Source organism: Astatotilapia calliptera, chromosome 20 (assembly GCF_964374335.1).
Source record: "Astatotilapia calliptera chromosome 20, fAstCal68.1, whole genome shotgun sequence".
Taxonomy (NCBI): domain Eukaryota; kingdom Metazoa; phylum Chordata; class Actinopteri; order Cichliformes; family Cichlidae; genus Astatotilapia; species Astatotilapia calliptera.
This window is the reverse complement of record NC_137441.1, coordinates 4622179-4643758: the sequence shown is the minus strand read 5'-3', so window position 1 is coordinate 4643758 and position 21580 is coordinate 4622179. Positions and strand designations below refer to the sequence as shown.

General features: G+C 43.9%; 1 protein-coding gene and 1 long non-coding RNA gene across 2 annotated transcripts in view; one reads left to right on the top strand and one right to left on the bottom strand.

The window, feature by feature from the left end:
- plxnb3 (plexin B3) overlaps positions 1-18118 on the bottom strand; it is a 29233-nt gene extending 11115 nt beyond the window's left edge. Inside the window, exons 1-20 of the mRNA XM_026155157.2 lie at positions 17730-18118; positions 16840-17563; positions 14631-14810; positions 10820-10948; positions 10566-10666; positions 10180-10312; positions 9276-9435; positions 8903-9011; positions 8701-8809; positions 8503-8619; positions 6118-6231; positions 5924-6014; positions 4936-5105; positions 4443-4594; positions 1848-1950; positions 1629-1765; positions 1370-1546; positions 1126-1291; positions 909-1040; positions 65-169 (exon numbers count right to left, since the gene is read on the bottom strand). Of these exons, the coding sequence (XP_026010942.2) occupies positions 65-169; positions 909-1040; positions 1126-1291; positions 1370-1546; positions 1629-1765; positions 1848-1950; positions 4443-4594; positions 4936-5105; positions 5924-6014; positions 6118-6231; positions 8503-8619; positions 8701-8809; positions 8903-9011; positions 9276-9435; positions 10180-10312; positions 10566-10666; positions 10820-10948; positions 14631-14810; positions 16840-17563; positions 17730-18118 (3498 nt within the window). The remainder of the gene's footprint in view (positions 1-64; positions 170-908; positions 1041-1125; positions 1292-1369; positions 1547-1628; positions 1766-1847; positions 1951-4442; positions 4595-4935; positions 5106-5923; positions 6015-6117; positions 6232-8502; positions 8620-8700; positions 8810-8902; positions 9012-9275; positions 9436-10179; positions 10313-10565; positions 10667-10819; positions 10949-14630; positions 14811-16839; positions 17564-17729) is intronic.
- LOC145423107 (uncharacterized) lies at positions 17745-18685 on the top strand. The gene is made up of 2 exons (XR_013904217.1): positions 17745-17893; positions 17989-18685. It is a non-coding gene; the product is annotated as an uncharacterized LOC145423107 (long non-coding RNA).
- The last annotated feature ends 2895 nt before the right edge of the window (positions 18686-21580 follow it).

Below are 21580 nucleotides of genomic sequence, written 5' to 3'. Positions count from 1 at the left end.
GGAGGTTAAATCTGAATTTATTCCGTCTGCATGGCTCAGGATTCACATACGACAGTTGCTGTACCTCCACAGCGATCACTCCTCCAGGTTTGAAACGGAACGGCACATCTAGATTTTCTCGGTTGATTGGAAATAAAACTGGGTTTGGATAGTAAGTGAAGCTTTTACCCTGGAAGACAGACAAGCAGAGAGACAAAAAGGTTTTCCATCAAGCATTAGAAGTGGAAAATTGTTCAGTAAGGCTTCATTCACACTGGATTTCTGTCTGTCAGGCAGGTTTCAAAGCACGTATGCCTCATTTTTCAGCCTCGGGAATAATTCCAGTTAAAATCTGCTTTTTTTTAATCTCCTTTTATTTAAAACCCTTTCAGTCCCTTCCTTTTCTTTTAAGTAAATTGCTATTCAAATCCCTCTAGAGCCTCATCCTTTATTTTCAATCATCTGCATCCTTTTTTTATGCTTTTATATTTGACTATGTGAAAATTAACGAAGTGGAAATTTTTGTGGGGCTCTGCTAGACGTTAGGGAAGCAACGTGACAACATATGCCCCATTTGTTCATATTAATGCGTCACACTGTGTTTAAAGTGAAGTAAAAAATTAGGCTTTGATAAAGAAATGCATGTGTGCCGCTTCACTCCTAATTCCAATAAATCCATACAGCAGCCCAGTATCACCCCTTAAAAAGTATTTGAACTGACAAAATTCAGATTTTGGAGATTTAATCTGCTCCTATGAAAGCAGCAGAACTGACTCTGAGCAGCTCCTGTTCGCAGTGCATCGTGGATGTACGATCAAACGTCACAGGACCAGACGCTGAAGAAAACTGGACGAGTGAAGGAAGTCATCAAGGATGTATTCTCACTATAATCCACCCTGGTGTTTGACCCTTTTAATCATGGGAGGTACCTTGATGCTCTCATAGTGGACTCTGACGTTATCAAGCTGAAACCAGACGCCCTTAACTTTGACCTCTGGGTTCACTCTGGGGGTCGGGCAAGTCATCTGAGAGGACGACAGGATGGAGCAGCGCTCTGATACCTGAGAGGCAGACGGGGAGGTAAAACAGGCGTGAGACAGGCTAAGAATTTTAAAAGCTCGTCTCCGATTGGTCCGTTTGTCTTACCGTTGTCATGGTGCTGTTAAAGACAAGCTGCTGCTTGGAGGTGAGAAGAGCCAGTCGTTTCTTCCGTTTCACCCTTTGTACCTCTAGAGGCTCCACCCACACAGATATGATTGGCTGCTGCACCACATCCAGGTTCCTGCCCTCCACTCGTATGACACGCCCACCCCTAAAACGGTCAACAGCTAATTAGCAGGTGTGCGTGTGTGTGAGGATCGAGTGCAGGTGTAAGGCGACTGGCGCTTACGCGTAGAAGCTCTCGGCAGGTATGGCGCTGGTGATGACGGGGTCTTCGAGGTAATGGAAGGTAACGTTTGGAATAGTCCGCTCGGCTTTACCAAACAGAACCCGAACTGGGACGAGACCCGTCCGATTGCTGGAACCAGTCTGACACACCAGCTGCGTGTCATTCACCTCTTCAACTCTGAGAACAGGCGAGGAGACAGACAGTCAGGCAAGTAGTAGTATTGGTGCTGCAGTACCAGAAGCCGTGGCGTTGTACTTACATGTAGCAGGGCTGGGTGCCCAGGAAGGCGCTCAGGTCAGACGTCTGCCCGGTGAGCAGCTGTCGTCCTTTGATGGTCAGCCTGGTTCCTCCGGAGACGGGACCTTTATTAGGAATGAGATCCTGCAGCAGGGGATCCTGAACCACAACATGTTAGACATCAGATATACCTTTATACTGGTGACCAGATACCACGTAACACTGGGCTACTCAGTCTTACCTGATAGGTGAACATCTTTGTTGACCTCCCACGAGTTGTTCCCACAGTAACCAAGATGGGCCCTTCTTTCTGCTTCCCACTAGGCTGCAGCTCACACACAACCCTGATGCACACACACAAACACACACAGAAAAAGCAAACATGAGCTTGTGTGTCTCCATGCAGAGGAGGACAGCTACACTGGCGTGCCGACTGTGGAAGATTCCTATTGGTGGAACAACACTGGGAAAAAAACAACTTTTGTTTATTCCTTTGAGCTCTGAGTCACCATAGCCACATCCCAACTGTTCTGACGTGTGTCACTTACGTGTGTGTTTATCTATTTATCCAGTGACTGTTTTGGAAAATCAATTTTCAAGGTCAAAATCACATATTCTGATAACATAGCCCTGCTATAAGACACACTCGACTCGCTGCAGTCTGTCTACACCTACACGACAGATGTCACACCTCAGAACCTGATTGGTTCCACACTGGAATAGAAATGGAAAAAGTCAACTCAGGAACCAAAGTAACCATCCTCAGAACTTTCTAGATTTTTAAACTGATGTAACAGTCTCATCCTCACTCTTTTTACTTTTTAAAACATTTTCTTTCTGATTAAGATAATAGTTAGGGCTGGATCAGGTGACCCAGAAGTACCTGTGCGACAACCGTATAATAAGCAAGCCTGGTTAAACCCTGTGAATCTCATTTATCAAATGCACTGGAGCATCCTTCATGGAAGCAAAGGAGATGATGATAACCCACAACTCAACGAGTGCACCATAAGACTATTAATGAAAGCAAAGATAAAAATATCTGACACGATGATGGAGGCCAGCGTGTAAATTACAGCTGCGGCTTCCATCTTTTACAATAATGCATATGCTTTGAACTTATAATAGCCTTTTATTAAAATCTGCGTGTTATCTGTAATGTAGATTTAGAAATATAATAAGCTTAATTAAAATGATCAAAGTGAAGCGAGGGTTACAGTGTTACACTGGCTATGTTCTCATTTGGGATATTTCGGGATTAGCATCAATTAATTCTATTTCAGAGATGCTAAAAGCCTTAATATGGTTAGGAGATGTTAGATTTAACAATATTTCTTAATACCAGCATTTTATTTCACCAGCATTGATGTTACATTATATTGTTCATAGTTATAAAGCCTCCATAAAACGTCAAGCAAAGAACACAAGTTTTTGTAGTCCCTCTACTGAAATTGTAGTTTTATCACGGAAGACCAGCGTCAACAGAATTCACTGTCACAAGCTTTTGCATCTTTTCTTGACCTTGTGACATTTTCCATGAAGGTCAAATAAGATGTGACCCAGTTCTTTTTTTCCCCTTGTTATTTAGCCTCGTTCCAACCTCGAGGAAGCGTTAACGTGTTTGTCTTTACTTGGTAACATCAAGCTGAAGTTGAGATAACAACATAAAACTAAACTGATAAAGTTTTAAACTTTGGAGCAGGTCCCAAAGTTCCTAAAGATACGAAATCCCCGAGGCTGAGTTGGTGAAAGTATTCTAAAATTAAACAAAGTCATGCGGAAGATTTCAATCTGATAGCTTATTCAAATAAAGCACGGAGGCTAAATCAGAATGGAGATTTTGCTCCCGAGGGAGTGAGTTCAAACAGAATCAGTTCTGAAGAGAAAAAGGCTTCGCTCCATAAAAGCTTGTGTTTGAACTTTCTCCCTGTGTGAGCATCAGATAGATTTGTCTCCTGTTAAAGGTTCTCCCTGATCTAAATCGAGGCTCTGAGGATGGGAGGCGTTATGCGCTGTACAGGTTGTAGAGCTCCTTAGAGCAATAAAGAAAAGTGACTCAACGGGCTGCTAGTGTCACACAGACAGGAATAAGAATATTTGACTATGTTAGAGCTGCTGAAAGGAAATGAGAGAGGACACGTTAGAGTGGCATCCTTGGAGGATTTCACCTGATTCTAGACTTTTTCTGTTTCAAGGTGTTCACTGAAGACTGTTTCAGCGCTTTAATATGAGACATATGAGCACAATCGAGCACTGAAGCATGGCTGGAAGTGTTTCTGATTTTATTATGATGTCGGAAAGGTGACCTGTTACTGTTTGGATTTAATAGGTCATTTCACGTGTCAGAAGTCAGTACACAGCTTTGTGATCGAAATAAAATCGTAAAAATGCAGAAGTGTCTTAAACCTGCATGGTTTCTAATGGCCAGCAGGGGGCGACTCCTCTGCTGCTAAAAGGAGCCTCAGTTTCTCTATCAGATCACACATATGGTTTAAAAACACCAAGATGGCGACAGCATAAAGACTCACTTGAGGCTTCTTAATGGGACTTCACTAACCAGTGGGTGATGTCACGGCTGCTACGTCAGTCTACAAGTGGGTGTCTGTGGTTTTACACCATTCAGAAGAATATTGTTGGATTGAAAACTTCTGGACTATCATCATCAAGACATCAAGAATCCCAGTTATTGATATGTTATTGTGCTGAACTGGTGACTGCCAGGTTTGTTACAGAGCAGACAGAAAGGGAGGTCTCATCACATCTCTCTGTGATTCAGTTATGTGCTGAACGTTTGCATAAATGAATCCCGTAAACACTAATGTAATCATCATGTTACCTGGTGGAGATCTTGTAACCTTTAGACTGAGGCAGGCATTGAATACCCGCCACAGTGACGCCGCCCACCACATCCTCATACTTCATGCCCAGGTTCGATCCTGTGATCGTCACCAGAATGCCGCCCTCTAGAGGACCGGAGGCAGGCTCCACCTGCAGACAGACAGGTAGAAACAGTTTGAACGAGCTCTGCAGACACACAGACTGATCTTCCGATCATTATAAAAGGACGAGAGACGGAAATCTGCGGGAGAATTGTAGGAACACAAAGATGGCAGCTGTCCTGCCCCCAAATAGCCAATAACCACCTTTGAAGCTGCTTTTATTGGATGTGACTGATGATTCTGTACATGCAGTTTTTAGGTCCCAGTGACCACTGAAATTAAAGTTATACCAGGTTCACTCAGACAGGGCATCAAAATTACTGCCTGGATTTGATCCAGTATGGTGCACAGTTGCGGGACTTCCTCTACGTGGACTTTGACGAGACCCACCTTTGTGATCTGAGGAGGCGGGCAGGTGTCTGCAGGTTTACTGGAGCAGGTTCGGCTGTACACACAGCTCGGGGCTGGGCTTCCAGGACACCATACACAGCCGTACTCTTTAGGCACCGCCCTGCACTGTGAGCAATCTGATTGGCCAGCTGAGCAGTCATACAGCTGGACTGTATATTAATAAGAAAAGGAGACAAATATCATGAATGCATTTCTCTTTCTGTCTTTGTGAAAACATTAACCCCCATCCTCACCCACATGCTGACTTTGGTCAAACACAGTGGGCCTCATCACTGTGTGAATGCATGAGTCTGTGTGAGTGAGTGTTTTTCACACAGACTCAGACTGTATGCACAGTTATAGAATGACACACAGCTGTCCTAGAAAATGTTAATGCAGATATTTAAACTGAATAGTACTAGTAGTGATATTAATACCAGAAACAATATCAAAAATAGTTAAATCTATAGTTGCTCGTTTCTAATTCTAATAAGCAATTGATCTTTTATACTATATAAAAAAGATCCAAAGACTTAATAAAGATAATATCTGAGTTTCAAATGTTTAAATTAGAATTATTAAAATGCTTTAACATTTAAAACCATTCATTTTCTAATGCTTTGGTATTAGAGCTGTATGAAATAACCATGAAATTGATGTCCTTTCATCCTTACTGCTGAACCTTCATTTCTTGGCAATATTCCACATATGGTTTCAGTAACTGCAGCGAGGCTTTTGTCGTAGGTTGGAGCTTTCCCTTTCCCTGCTTCCTCTTCCCCTGGTCTGTGTTTATTTTATGTATCACATACAGTTCAGGATTCAGGGGACACAACACTCTGATTCACTAGTAAAAACAGTACTGGGCACTAGAAACTTGTCATGAATCCAAGTGTAATTTCATGTGTGTACTTATTTTTTGTCTAAATATTAGTAAAGGAGGCCCACGCCCTCAGTGTGCACTACATCCGCACACAGGTAAGGCTCTTACGTCGGAGTCCAGGTGAGGCATCAATGCGTCGTTCCCCTCTCCGCAGGTAGACAGGAGCAGAATACTGAAGTTGACTGACTGGATGTTGAAACTACAGACAGTGGGACAGGTGGACAGACAGAAATTTAAATATCAGCTGTGTGGTTACTGCCATTAACTAATTATCTGCAAACGTGTTTGCGTGCGTCTCTTACTTGATGCTGCATGCAGGTGAAGGTGTGCGTGTTGTCGTGCATTTTCTCCACAGAAGCTGTCAGATTAGTCCGGGATCCTTCGATTTCAACAACACACACATACGGAGCTTCATCCTGCAGAGAGACCACACACAGACACTCAGCTGTTTGATTTTAGTGATTCAGGTCAATAGAACAGACCAACGCCCGAAGGCTGGTACCACGAAAATAGTTCAACATACCCGGGATACCTTTGCCTTATCTGGTTACATTTCATCTAAACGGCCAATCTCTTTAAAGTAGGTACCAGACAAAGCCTGGGGGCTAGAATCAGCCTGCCACTGATTCCAGTCTTTGAAAATGTGAAGGAGGGTGTATAATCTAGACTTTTAACTGTGTTTTTAGAGCTTGTACTACTGATAAAAACCTCCCCCACGCCTATTCATACTACACGAAAGTAAATACGATATATATAAACAATTAAATAACAGAACATTCCCGTTTTTTCACTACTACAGGAATTCATGATTTTTACAGTGAGTCCACAGGAAAAACATGAAAAAAGAAAAAACAATCTGTGCACTGAGCTAACAACATTTTTACACATTAATTTCTTACAATTTAAGCCAAAAGTATCATTATTGTATCACACAGACAAACTGAGATGTATTGTTGAATTTGCACTTTTTTGTTGTATTAAAGCGTCTCAGGAGTTAAGTGTGTGGTTAAACTGTGCGGTTTCGCTGATTCGGTCCACGATCACAGTGGCTCATGATGTAAAATGAATTTGAGATCCCTGCTATACTCTCTCACTATCTGCACACAGAGGTTCACAGGATTTTGCTGCGTTGGAATGATTGGTCAGTAGGTGGTGGTTTTGCACATGTTGATCTTGTTTCTTGTTAAGAGTAAACCAAGGTTAACCCTAAATAAATTCATCCGAAAGTCCCAAATCATAAATTGCAGCACACGCTTACGTTTTATTAGTAGACTGATGGATGAACATAATATAGGAGGTCGTTTATTTTAATTGAAAGCAATACTTTTTGGCCTGGCCTGCATTTGTATAGCGCTTTTCTAGTCCATAGGACCCCAAAGCGCTTTACACTACATTCAGTCATCCACCCATTCACACACTGGCGATAGCAAGCTACATTGTAGCCACAGCTGCCCTGGGGCGCACTGACAGAGGCGAGGCTGCCGGACACAGGCGCCACCGGGCCCTCTGACCACCACCAGTAGGCAAACATGGGGTTAGTCTCTTGCCCAAGGATATTTGGCATGCAGCCAGGATGCAGCCTGGGATCGAACCACCGACCTTCTGATTAGTGGCTGACCTGCTCTGCCACCTGAGCTACAGCCACCCCAAGTGCATATTATCACAGTAACATGATGGAGCTGCAGCTGCTTTCAGGATTAGTTCAAAGCTGAATTTTTATCTGATGTTGGAGGTTTTTTGATGACAACAGCTCTGAAGATGAAGAAGTAACTGAGGCTGCTGATGAGGATTCTGTGCCATAAGAATGAAATTAATTTATCCATCCAGCAGCAGCAACCTGATAATTAGCTCAGACTAAAACACTGAAAATGAATTTATGATTCTCTCAGCTGCCTCGAACTCGCTGCTGTTAACAAACAAGCAGATATCGAGTAAAAATTTCCTTTTTGTGGAGCCAGAAGACCTGACGCACTCCTGGAAACACCTGCCTACAGCTGCTGCAGACACAGATGTAGAAACACGATGAGGAGCCAAGGCTTACGGAAACTAACAGAGACTCCTACACTCTTCAGTCTCTGAGCGTTTCTTCTTCACTCACCTCTCTACGTGTTCATTCACCACTTTGCATTTAATCGTTAGTTATGATTAATCTCTGGCTCTTTTCCACAGTCTGGTTCTGCTGGAGGTTTCTTCCTGCTAAAAAGGAGGTTTTCTGTCCCACTGTCACCAAGTACTTACTCATAGGGGTCATCTGATTGTTCGGGTTTTCTCTGTAATATTGTAGGATCTTTATCTTACAATATAAAGCACCTTAAGGAAGACTGTCTAAATTGAACAGCATCAAATCGGCTTCATGTTTATGTGCACGCCACACTCAGACAGAGAACAGTGTAGCAGTGCAACCAGATACAACGACCAGGCTCCAAGAAACAAAAGCTCTAACTTGGTTACGCTAAGTGTCACTTTTTGGGAGGTTACAGCAGATGTTGCGGCACCAGATAGTCGAAACATGAAATATCAGTCTGATCTGACTAATGTTCATCCACTTCAAACAAAGACTGTTTTTACAGTTTTAGACATGAAAAACATTTTTTTGGTGTTTTGCATTAAACTGTTAATGGGACCATTCGATTAGACTCCATTTAGATCCCCGTCAGACTGAAATGAGGTCAGAGACGCGGACTTACAGTGTAGACGTCCAGGTTTCGTCCCCGCAGCACCACTGTGGCGCTCAGGCCCATGGGAACTAAAGCAGGGCTCTGTAGGTCGTAGACTAGCGGACAGGAAGTAGGACCAGGAGAGTCCTGCAGACAGAGAGGAGGCGGGGTTAGAGACAGGCTGACAGACAAAAAGATGGAGACAGACGGGGCAGCGGGCCGTCTTACTCTGTGGTTCAGGATGATGTGCTGGTTTGGACAGCTGTGGTTGTGAGTGCAGAGTTGATCCAGAGGACACCAGTTACAGCGCCACACACTGCTGACACACGCCAAACACCTGAAACACACACCACGGCCTTCAGCGTCTCCTCCATCACTGATTTAGATTCAGATAAACGTACAGCACTGTCACTGTGCCTACGTGACTTACTGGGAGCTCTGGTTCAGTCGGCTTACAGCCATGCAGTCATAGAAGGTCATGTTGCCCGTTGTGACGGTCACATGACCAAACATCAGTGACACGGGCAGGATCATGTGATCTGCAGGTGAGAGGTGACAGAAGTTACACAGTAGCACACCTGAATGAAGACGTTTTTACTGTCACTGCGTGCTGCACTCGGACTCTGTCACCGGCGCTCAAACTGCTGCGTGCTGTAAAATGCTTCACATGCAGTTAAACCTCCTGATATTTTTGGCAGACTCATTCTGAAACACTGTGTACTGGGACACACTAAATCTGTTTCTGGCATGCTAAGTAGGATGGTATTATGGAGAATTGGAACGCGCCCACAGTTCCTACTCACTGCTTCCTGTGGGCAGAGGTGGGAGGTGCTCCGGGGCAGGGGATTGGCAGGTGATGCTGTTTCCCATGACAATGGCAGGCTGAGGCGGGAGGAGCCCGAAGATGCAGGACAGAGACTCCTCCTTTGTGAGGGCGGGAAGCTGGGGGACCGACAGCGTTACCTGAGAGACGAACACAGAAACACGGTTACTGCTTTTCCATCAGGACCCTTCTCTCTGTCTCTAGAGCAGCTGTGTCTCGTATCAGCAATCCTTCCATTGTCTTACTGTCAAAAAAAGAAACGCCCATTGACAGTTTGGGGTCTTTCTATTATTTTTCTTTACTTATTTATATATTTTAGGTTTACAAACGAGAACAAAACCACTTCTGTGCTGGCTGAAAAAGCTCACAGTGTTACTTTTTTCTCCTTCTATTTTAAAAATAAACAACTTTACTTCACATCACAAAATCTTAAAAGGTTATTGTCTGAATTCATTTCACTCAGACCGCAATAACTCCTATGTTTGTGCTGATCCTTATAAACCCTGTGAAGATACTCGGTGAGGCACTAAATATGAAGATGTTTCATTCATCCTGTCAGCGCTGCAGCAGTAAACAGCTGCTGCAGATGTTCATCGGCTGCTGTGAATCTTGTCTGAAGGATTGGAACTGGCTGGACTTGCAGTGCCTCTGCAATAACACACAGCCAACACAACAACACAACTGTGTTGAAACAGAATCAGCAACCTTCAGTCAATCAGAGAGCTGCTGAACTAGCACCTCAAGTTTTCCTTCAACCTGGACTGATACAGACACCTGCCAGCAACACCTAAGGGTGCCCTGACCCAGGCTGTCATCACTGCGGGAGTGGCTGACTGCATCATAATGCTGTCAGTCAGAATCAGATCAAAACAACAGCAGCCTACCTGCGTCTGCTCTTCTTTGCTGTGATTGGCCGGCTGCAGGCTCTGCACTGTCACGCACTGACTGGTTGGTTCAAAGCTCCAGAGCCAGTGGTTGGGCTGCAGGTGACGCTGACACTGATGTTTCCGGGAACATCTGCACAAAATACAAACATTTGCAGATTAGTAACAGCAACAAACAACCAAACGCAAAACGGCGTCAGAGCAATGTCACATCAACGTGCAGATGCTGCTGTGAGCAAACCAAATCTACTACACTTTCTTCTTCTACTGTCAGTCAGACTTTTTACAAAAAAAGTAAAAAGTTTACATAAAGTTTACAAAAAGATATAAAGAATAAAAATGTACTTTTAAAAAGTTACAAAACACCAGCCGACAGGTAGACCTACCTTCCCTCCAGGACACACCAGCCACAGTACGGGTCTCTGACAGCGAGACAGGAGCGACAGTCTGTCTGTTTCTCACAGGATGACACAGGAACCTTCGACAGCTGGGAGAAAGACAGGAAACAGTTTGTTTTCATTTTTTCTTAAATGGATCGTCTGATTGGATATTGGGGACAAAAGGAGGAAGGAGGAGGGGGAAAAAACTGAAGAAAAGAAAGTGAGACAGGAACTGAGGAAGGAGGTCGACTGTCTCTCACCCTGCTGTTTGTTAAAACATAAACATGTTCCTGGCTCTCATCCAATAGGAGATCAGCGCTGACGGCACTGCCACTGTCCACCAACTCGCTGCCATACAGATGGCCTGACTGATTGGAGATCACCAACACCTGAAAAACAACAACACAGGTGAGTCCACAGATTCCGACACTGTTCTGTTGTTTGGTTTGTGCAACCTCAATCCCTTTCCTCACCTCCTTTCCTTGTGTCCTTTATACCAAACAACAAATTACACATTCTGTTACACACACACATATCAGGTATTCATATCTTGTGGGGACATCTAATTGACATAATGCTTTCCCTAGCCCCTCATCCTAACCATAAAAAATGAATGCCTAACCCTGACCCTAAACCTAACCATAACCCAATTACAATTGTAACCCTGTCACTAAAACAACATTTTGAGTCTCAAAAATGCCTTCAAACTTGTGGGGACCAGGATTTTGGTCCCCACAACCATAGTAAACTACACACTCTCTCTCTCTCACACACACACACACACACACACACACACGACTGGAGAAAAGCAGAAAGCTTGACAGCAGATTTCTAACATAAGGTATGAATACAAAAGAGAATCATTGTCCTCCCGCTATGTCTAATGCTTCTTTTAAACATCACAGGTGAAAAGACATCCACAGAGGGGTACACCTGTGCCTCCTCTAATCACCGTTCCTACAGCAAGCCTCGCGTCTCCAACTTCAGGTACTGACAAACCCCTTAAGATGGCATGACTGACTTCCAGATCAGAGACACGGAGACAGAGAGAAACAGGTTGGCCCTGGTCGGACCCTCCCTGCTGTCAGTACATCTCAGTGAAGGGCGGAAAATTGGCTGATTCCATCCCAGTTTCACTAATTGGCTCCATCCACACCCTGAGATGTTCTGGATCTGTACTAATGCCACTAAAACACAAACACACATCTCTGTGTACTGTTCATTGTTTATTTGTTCTGAGTACAACAAAAGAACGCTCTTTCTCTGCTGCACAGTATTTGTCACTGAATGACTTTCCTGCTCGAGTGATGAGACGGGATCCTTTCATGTGGACTCCTGCTGTGCCGACTGTGTGAAGTATTTTGAAAAAGTTAACTCAAGACGGAGAAACTCGTGTCAGCAAATATAAAACGTCTAAGAGCTGAAATGTTGTGACAAGTAAAAATGATGATCATCAACATTTAATTTCAGTAAAGTGACAACATGAAAGCAGCAGTGCCTGCTGCCGCTGCGGCAGCAGCAACAACCCGCCAGCAGGTGGAGCTGCTTCACCCCGACAACACCCCTCAAGGCACCTGCACTATCAGCAGCGTGTGACAAAGAGAACAATTCAGACAGTGAAAAATGCAGAAAGGAGGATCGTTTGAGTTTGAACAGACTCGATCCTGCTGTGCCACATCCAGTTTATTTTTTGTCTTTTTTTATTCTTGCTGAGATGGAACAGCAGCATCCTGACAAAGTAGAAACTCTGGAAATCTCTACCATATCTCAGCCACTTCACTCACTGATTGGTCAATTGTGTGCAAGTATAAAGGTATGGCAGGGCTTTAGTGTCTCTCTTATCCCTCTGTGTTCAATCTTCACTCAAATACTTTTGTCACGTTTCTTGTGTACAGCTGTGAGTTTGTGAAACACTGAGTTTTTTAGAAGAATTGAAGTACTGTTACTGCTTTTTCCTAAAGGCATCAGGGTGTAAATCTGAGTTCAGGAGACACTTCTGCACCGCAGACTGCAATAACCTAAAAACACAATGCTTAGTGGAGTTTAATGCTGAGCATTTTCATCATCACCGTCTTCTTCTTTTAAACAGGATGCAATGAGGAAAGGATTTTTCTGACTGGGAAACTGAGGACATCACAGGTTCATTTATGTTTAACAATTTAAAAAGACAAAGACTATCTTCTCTGACTTAAAAGAACCATATTTGTGTTTCAACAGTAGACGGACTAGTTCTTACATACTGCTTATCTACTCAACTTGGGCATTCAAAGCACTTCATACAGCATTTGTCATTCATCCATTCACACAAGCACTTTCTTCTACACCTGAGTCCTTTCTATCTTACATTCACACACATTCATGCTCCGCTGAACGCATCAGAGATCAGCTTGGGGTTCAGTATCCTGCCCAAAGATACTGAGACATGCAGACTACAGCAGCCAGAATTTGAACCACCAACCTTCTGATTAGTAAATGACTTTCTCTACCTCCTGAAGAACAGCCACCCCCAGTCATAATGACCTGAATGACCTGAAACAAGTGAGTGAGCCCACAAAGTCTACAGGGCAAAGGAGCCAGAGCTGCTTTCACATCGATTTCTATATAACTAGAAGTCCTTTTACAAGCAGAGGAGTCAGGAGTCACTGTGCTTCTAGTATACATCCGCACAAAAATTTAAAACAAGTGCGGGGACTCTGCCTTTAGATATGTTAAAGTGCAGGAGGAAAACATGTGCATATGTGTTTCTTTAGTTCGGATAGCCTCGGGTGCCACGCCCACAGAAACACTGCAGGAGCATCACATGCTGGAGAAACTGGTGCTTGAGCACCTTTCTGATAGATTCACTATTTCACAATCCCAACAGAAGCACAGCAGTTAACATGTGCCCGGGTTCGCCGCAAAAAACGTGGTGTTGCACTTGTACATGCCTCTTGTTGTTGATTGGTTATTGGTCCCTCAGGTGCACTCTGGGTAAGGATCCAGCAGGAGGCCCTGAAACATTTACAGTGTGTGTGATTAAATATTAACGGGGAGAATCAAAGCTCTGCTGTTTACCTCGCTGAGGCTCCGAGGCAAGATTAGAGCTCATTAACGCACACACGCACACAAGTTTGTCCTTCTAACTTTGCGAGGACTATGAGTCACACGGTGCATTCCCAGGACCCTTACCCTAAACTTGAACTTGATAAAAACTTCGAAATGAAATGGAAAAAAAAATGCCTCTTAAGGTGTCCCGCAGCGAGAACAATTGGGTACAGAATCTCATCACTTTTCAAATGTCCTCTCTAACAATGTGTAAGACTGGGTCCTCATAAGCCACATGTACAAGTACACACACACACACTTACACCCAGTTAAAAGCTTCAGGGGTGTCCTGCTGGATTCTTACCAGACTGCACCTGAGAGACCAATCACCAATCAACAACAAAAGTCTGAGCATGCTCCCATGTGACCCTTCCCACTCTTCCCAAACGCACCACACCCTCGAGCTAAACGCCTGTTAGTCACACACACACACGCATACATAGAGTGTATCATTGTGTTGCTTATAAAGAGCTTCAGGCTACAAGCTGCTCTGTTCAGTGTGTGTGTGTGTGTGTGTGTGTGTGTGTGTGTGTGTGTGTGTGTGATCATTTTCCTGGTGCTTCTCTTCAGACCTTCCAGTTACAACATAAACAGGAAACAGCTGATTCCTCCCTGTAGCTAGAGATGGAGACACAAACGCCTAAACAGGCCTTTTCACTGCCAAGTAAAAACCAGTCTCACCAGCTGGTCTCTTAGCAGCTCCATTAGAGTTATTGCCTGTTCAATTAAGCATTATTCGTATATGCATTTGCACCCCAAAACTTTTCATGTGAGAGTACAAACGGTTTTATACTACAAGTAACTGTCTGCTAAATTCACAGCAGGGAGATTAAGCATCATGTGTCATATCGCTCCATGTTCAGCCACAATGTGCACCATTTCAGCTGTTGTGTGGGACATGTGGGAAAGGGTAACTGAGGTCAATGGCCCAACCGACGGCGTCTACTTCATGTGTGAAACGGCTGTAAAACATGTTGGTGGTGTCACCTTTTGCAGTTGTCCCTTTCTATCTCCCAGGAAAGCGATGGTGTGGCCCGCCTCAGTTGCTGTGGTGACAGCGGTCAGCTGTATAGTGGAGTTGACAATGGGCGTGGCTTTGAGGGGCACGGCGCTAGCGATGGGGTTGGGGGTGTGTTCCCCTCCACAGGGGTACTCTGAGAGAGAGACCTGATAGATGAATAAACAGAGAGAGAGAAGCCAGTGAACACAGGTATGTGGTCAGCCCTGCTTTATCTGTTTACGTCTCTAAACACAAACAATATTGCTTCCATTCACCTTTAAAACTCGTGCTTTTTTCCACTCAGCCTGTCACTTTAATCTGTGTATTTTTGCTCTATGTGGGTCAGCTCTGTGTTACAAGCTCTGTGTTTGAGTGGCAGCTGTCTGATGATAAGTCCAGATGCTGAAGATAACCACTCTAATCCACACACACACTCACTCACACACACACACATAGTATTAAGGTCAGCAGCGAGGCAGATGACAACCATCGACAGCTTCTTGCCTAAAGCAGCTGCTAATCTGTGATGTCATCACATGTAAAATGTGATGTCATACGATGTCCCACTTGGCCGACCAGGACCTCAGCGATCCGTGGGATCATCTTTGGACTCTCATTGGAACAAGTTTACTGTCCCATTGTTTTCAACTGTCACCCACACTTCTGTACTGCACTCTCATTACTAGCAGTAGCTCTAACTCTGTCATCTGCAGTATCTGGAGTTTATATTTGGCTCTATCACTCTTTGCTTGGACCTACTTCTGAGAGCAGCAGCAAAGACAACAGATTGGTCAACTTTATTAAAAAAAACATGAAATTAAGGACTTGGGGTGGAGGTGGGTTGCAAAGTGACTTGCAGATCAGAGCAACCATTGGGTGGGGAAAAGCAGCTTAAAAGCATGTCCTATATGAGATTTACCAGTTGGACATGTCGAACGGTAAAAATCAGCTGATTACAAATAAGCTTGACTTTGTGGTCTGAACTGAAGCTTTGGCATCAGTCCATTCATATATATTTTCAACGTAGAACTGATATTATCACAACTCTATTGCCAAAAAACTTGAACAGCCTACCACAAAGTTATTGCATAGAAAACTGAAACCACAGCTTTCATTCGCTTTAGGAGGGGCTACCTCCCACCCCCCAATCTAAAAAAAAAAGAATAATAATGATTTGCAAAATCAAAATACATTATGCATGTATTATGTGCACCAAGCTAGTGAGTGTTCCAGGTAAGGAGGTTACTCACAGCCAGTAATGGTAAGTGTTAAATCTACATTAGTGCTTTCTATCCAGCATTCATTCTCCGACGGATGCATCGAAGAGTATCGATTTAGTATCTTGCCCAAGGATATTTGGTATGAACACCACCAACCTTCTGATTAGTAGATGACCTGCTCTACCTCCTGAGCTACAGCCACCCCCAGTGCCAATGCTGGGTGCAACATGTTACTGGTACCACATTATATTTTTCAGTCATGCAGTAATGTAATGAGTTACTGTACAAAATTCAGTAGTTACACTACAGTTGCAATTATGTCATTACTTGCATTACAAAGGTTCTTTAGTTCTGTGCACACTGAGCAGATAGAAAGAAAAAAACATTCACTTTTTCTTCTGCACCCCTACGCAAAAAACAAACACCTCGTTTTGATTGTGTACAAGGAGGAGGGAAATGGTTTAGTGGTCAACAACATTTGTTGAGTGGTGATATGGAAATCGCTTTTATTACAAGAGCATGATTATATAAAGTGCAAACTGTGTCCAGGACAAAAAATGACAGTGTTATACCGCTAACATCGACTCTTTGTGAGCATCTGCACAGACAGCATGCTAATACAGAGCTAACGAAGAAGGCAGTGTGATGTTAAAGTTGAGCGTATGCTGACCCCAGGCCTGCATCCAGAGCCTGAGCTTCAACAGGTAACAAAGGCAGCGATTAAGTGACGCAGCCTCCACTTCTGTTCATGTTTCTACAGCAAAATCATCGTGGCGATGACTTTGAAGTTTCATTGAGCTGGTTTCAAACTTTGTTATGTCGGCTTTGTGTTCTTACATAGCCTCAGGTTTACATTGTGTTTCAGGTCACGTTACAGAGTAGCAAGAAAGTAACGTAATGAGTACTTTCTCTGGGGACAAATTCATAGATTACTTTGTTAATCACCCCAACACTGCTCAGGTGTTTGTGAGTTTACCTTCGGCAGTTTGAGACATTTTGATGACACGCCGTACTCGATGTAGGCCTCCTCCTTTCCACCGCTGCCTTGTCCTCCCTCTGTGTAACACACTTCCTGTGCTCTCCGCAACATTGTGTCTAACTCCGCCATGCCATAAACGCAGAGAGCTGAACGATTTGTTGCTACGGGCGTGGACGCCTGCCCCGCTGCCATGACGACAAACAGGTGAGGTTCACCTGAGTGGTTGCCTAACCATGCACCCTGTGCCAGGTTATACCCACCCTGGCACAGCAGCGGCACCTCAACGTACGAGTAGAAGCTACGATCAGAGATGCAGAGCCTAGAGGCATAAGTCCGGTACTCCTTCTTGTGCCGCCGTGAGAACAGGAAGTAGACATGGTTGCCATGGACAACAGCCTTCACAAAGTGGTTGTTGTAATCGGAGTAACTTCCTACAACAAGTTTTCCAAGCTCCTCCTCCTGAGAGAACGCTCTGCGGGGTGGAACCACTGGAAACAGCCGCCGTGTCGTGATTGGTGGGATGTCACCAGGGCCTTTGCTAGTGTAGCTTCGACCAACCAGCATCAGGCGCAGCACGTCACCATCCCCACCCCCTTCCTGCTTATTTTTCGTGGTTATTACCACGGCAACAGTGGAGACACCTGGAGCGTTGGCTGCGACGTACTGAGTGTCAACGGGATTGGACGTCTGATAGATGAGCTGAGAAATATTGGACAGATTCCTGCAGAGAAAGACAGGACAGAAAAGTCATTCTTCATACGTGTTTTGGCTAATCCAGACATCAGTCACCGTTGATACATGCAAAGAACAGATACAGTGTGAGAAAAATGTATTTGGATAAACTCTGGGAACACAGTGAGGAAAACTAGCACAGTAAACTGACGTACCTCTTTTCACAGATTCCCTGGAACAGTGATCCACAGACTATCAGACTCCCTGGCTCCACCCCCTGCCCCGTCTCCATCAGCAGCAGTTTGTTGTAGTTGTCGGTGTCCTTGGCTGATGGGCATTCCTGGAGCACGATTGGTGGGAGGCACTCTGGGGAGTCCCGGTAAGGGCCGGTCTTTACGTGCAACAACACCTCGAGGCCAGTGGTCAGCTGGTACAGATTATTGACCCCGCCCACATAAATATGTCCCGCTCCAGGATCCAGGAGCAGGTGCGACAGGGGGGCGCCCTTCAACTCCACATGTTTCGAGGCATCCACAGGTTGGGAGAAAGGGGAGAGGATGTGGAGGAAGAGGAGGAGTGACGGGGGGATGGAGGAGGCCAACATGGCAGCTCCTCTTTACCTGAAACAGATTAAAGTTCAGGAGAATTAAAACTTGTGAAAAGCAGCTGCTTATGATTATTCACAGGTCAGCAGGCCCACTTGCAGTTAATCTCACTGCCCGCTGGTCAAAAACAGACAAAACTTGTTTTTCTTGTTTTATCTGTCCAAACCCTAAAGATATTCCCTTTACAGGGCGATCTGGTGGAAAAAGGAAATGAAATAAACCCTCCGAGAAACTGAAACAAGACAATATTGTAGATTTTTGAATTGTGCAGAAACTGACCCCAGATCTGAACTTCACTGTAAAATTTGAAATCCACTAAAGAATGTCTTCTTGGCTTCACCGTCCGCCCACAGAAAGTCAGCGGTCTGTCTGAATACAAAACTCAAAGCTGTGATTGCATCTTATTTCCACTTTCTCCCCTGCAGCAGAAAACCTCGCCCGAGTTTCAGAGCAGAACTGAACCATGACTGTCTCAGATTAAGGTGGAGAAACACGGATCTATTTCATACCCCAAAAAGAAAAAAAAATCTTAAATATGTAAAATACACCTGAGCAGGTGAGGCTCAGCCCTGCAGACTCGCTGCACCGTTTCTCTTTCTCTCTCTCTGAAGTTATTAATAAAATATTTTTGCTGCTTCACACTTTTCATCTGGCGGTCAAACTGTAGTTGCCTGTAGTAACATCACCATGGCAACAAACCGGTATCCACGGCAACGCTGTGAAACGACTCAAACCTCTGGTGGGTTGTTTGGTTTTTATGACAGAGTGGAGTTTTAAACTGGTGTCAAACTGGTTTCAATCTTGCGGGTCCTTCTGTGTCTTCAGGTTGCATCACTCTGTCAAAGTGTAAAATATTCCTCAGACCTCATTCCTCTTCTCCTGAGGATAAATCCACGATCTTTCCTCCAGCTCTCCCACTACTGCTACAAACAGCCTCCGCCTTCACTTCACCTGAAACAAGCTGATTTACTATACAGCCGAAACGAGGAGAAAGATTCACTATTTAAAGATGAAATTTCAAGCAGCACAAAAAGTGTTCTTCCAATGCTGAACCTCCAAACGGTTTTATTCACAGGCCGCCTACAACAGACACGGTCAGCAATTAGTTAGCTGTTATGGGGTTTGTTTTGTGGAAGGCAGAAGTAACCATATACTGATGAGGGTGGAGTACTACGTTATCAGCCTTCGTAGACTGCAGGGGTGACTGGCACTAACACAAAACCTGCTAATTAGTGCTGATGATACTTTTGTTATTCCATCTGTAGTCATCTCTAATTGGTTGTGTGGCTTTAAATGGAAAGCCAGAAGGCAGTGAGAGTAGCACCACCTACTCACAGAGCAGAGCATGTATTATTACAATGGCTGTGTTATTGATAAAGTCAAAGATAGCATGAATGGCCTGAAACAAGCTGGGGGTGGAGGTGAGGTTGCAAAGTGGCATGCAGAGGTACCAGTAACCCTATGTTGAACAGCTTAAATATAATGTTATGTATAAGATTTACCAACAGGATGTACAGAGGGGTTTCAGGCGACATCAGCTGGCACTGAATTATGCATCTCTGCCAAATTTGCAGGAATTTGGCTCCATGGCTGTGATACAATTTTAACTTTTCATATTAGTCATATCGTTTATAAGATAATTACATTAAATTACTCTAATAGTGTCATTTATGCTTAGCTTATGCATGTATGTGTGTACATGTTTAGACATCTTTGTGAGGACAGAAACTACTATACTTGTGGGGACCAACAGTCAGTTATGGGGACAATGAGATGTCCTCACTAAGATATGAAAACGAGTGTGTGTGTGTGTGTGTGTGTGTGTGTGTGTGTGTGTGTGTGTGTGTGTGTGTGTGTGTGTGTGTGTGTGTGTGTGTGTCATTATGAAGGGATAAAGCAGGTTTATTTGTACTGTAAATCTGGGCATTTTAACACAGGAGTCTATGGGGGCTGACTCGCTTTTTGAGCCAGCCTCAAGAGGCCATTTGCACTACAGTTTTTGGCGCTTCTACTTGGACTTCATATCTCTGTCCCAAGTGGTTGCCACATGGTTCTATCCAGTATGTGTTGGAAAACACGCCTGTTTAGATACTCAAAATATGGAGAGAATGCACACAAACAGCTTAGCTTGTCCATCGGTGTAATAATGTGTAAACATTTTCAGTTCAGATATAATCTGTTTTGATTTTCACTTTTACCTTATAAAGAGAAACCCAGGGGTTTTCTTTGACTGGTATTTTCAGATAGTGGGGCCAAAAAAACTCCCAAAACTCGAGCAGAACCATGCACAGGAGGAACTGTTTGGAAACATTTTTGCAAATCTGTATATTTTTTGCTTAAAGACAACATCAAATAATCCTGGCAAATATCCAGTCTTTCAAACAACCATCAGGTCTAAATCAAACCGCAGCAGTTAGAAAAGCCAAATTCTATCCATGACATAAACTCACAGTTATGACATTTGATCATCAAACTCCCAATAAAATGGTTTTTAATCTCCTTTTTTTAACAAAGGTCAGTCAGATTAATCTTGAGCACTAATGTGGTCAAAGGTTTTACCACAAGCCTCAGAATTTCCTCTGAACACTTTCAATCAGTTGTCTTTTTCTCGACAGCAAAACAGATCTTTAACTCACATTTCCACACAAACAGCCAGCGCATATCCTCTTTTTAACAATATTCCCAGTTCGGCAACAAAGAGGACTTTCTCTTGCTTTCTCGACACGTCAAAACAGTCACACATCAGATCTGATTCAGCTTCATGCAAATCAGAGGAAGAAAAACTCATTTACATCTGTAGTCTCAGAAAATACCACAAACTGTGGGTTTTACTGTGCTGTGGCGTGCCTCTGATTAGAGCCTGGGACCTCCAAACCAAAAAATAAATCATCAGGATTTTTCCTCTTAATCCAGCTGGAGCCTGAGGGAGACGACACACCAGGCGTGCACCGATTGTGAAATTCTGGGTCAGTACTGTTTGCAATTTTCAAAATAAAAATCTGCATCCTAGTATATACATATACATATAACACTCAGAGGGTGATTTCAAACAGAAAGCCAAACATTAAGCCCCGATTAACATTGATTAACAGTATTGTTAATACATCACATGTGATGACATCACATAAAAGAAGGTCTATGAAACATGAATTAAGAAGTTGTTTAAAGGAGGAGGTTACTGATTTCATCAGTCGTATCTCCTCAGGCAGGTTGTTCTAAAATCGAGGGCCCTGATAGCAAAAGCACAGTCACCACCCAGGAGGATCGACATATCTGGTATGTATCTCAGGCTCAGACTCAGATGTACTTTTAAAGGGATCAGCAAAATCTTACAAGTTGACTCTATAAGCTTACAGATAGTCAAAGCACAGAAGTCAGGACTGGGGTGAAGCTCTGCAGTCCACCAAAACCAATAAAACCCCAGCTGTTGCATTTTGAATGAGCCAGAGGCGAGAGAGTAA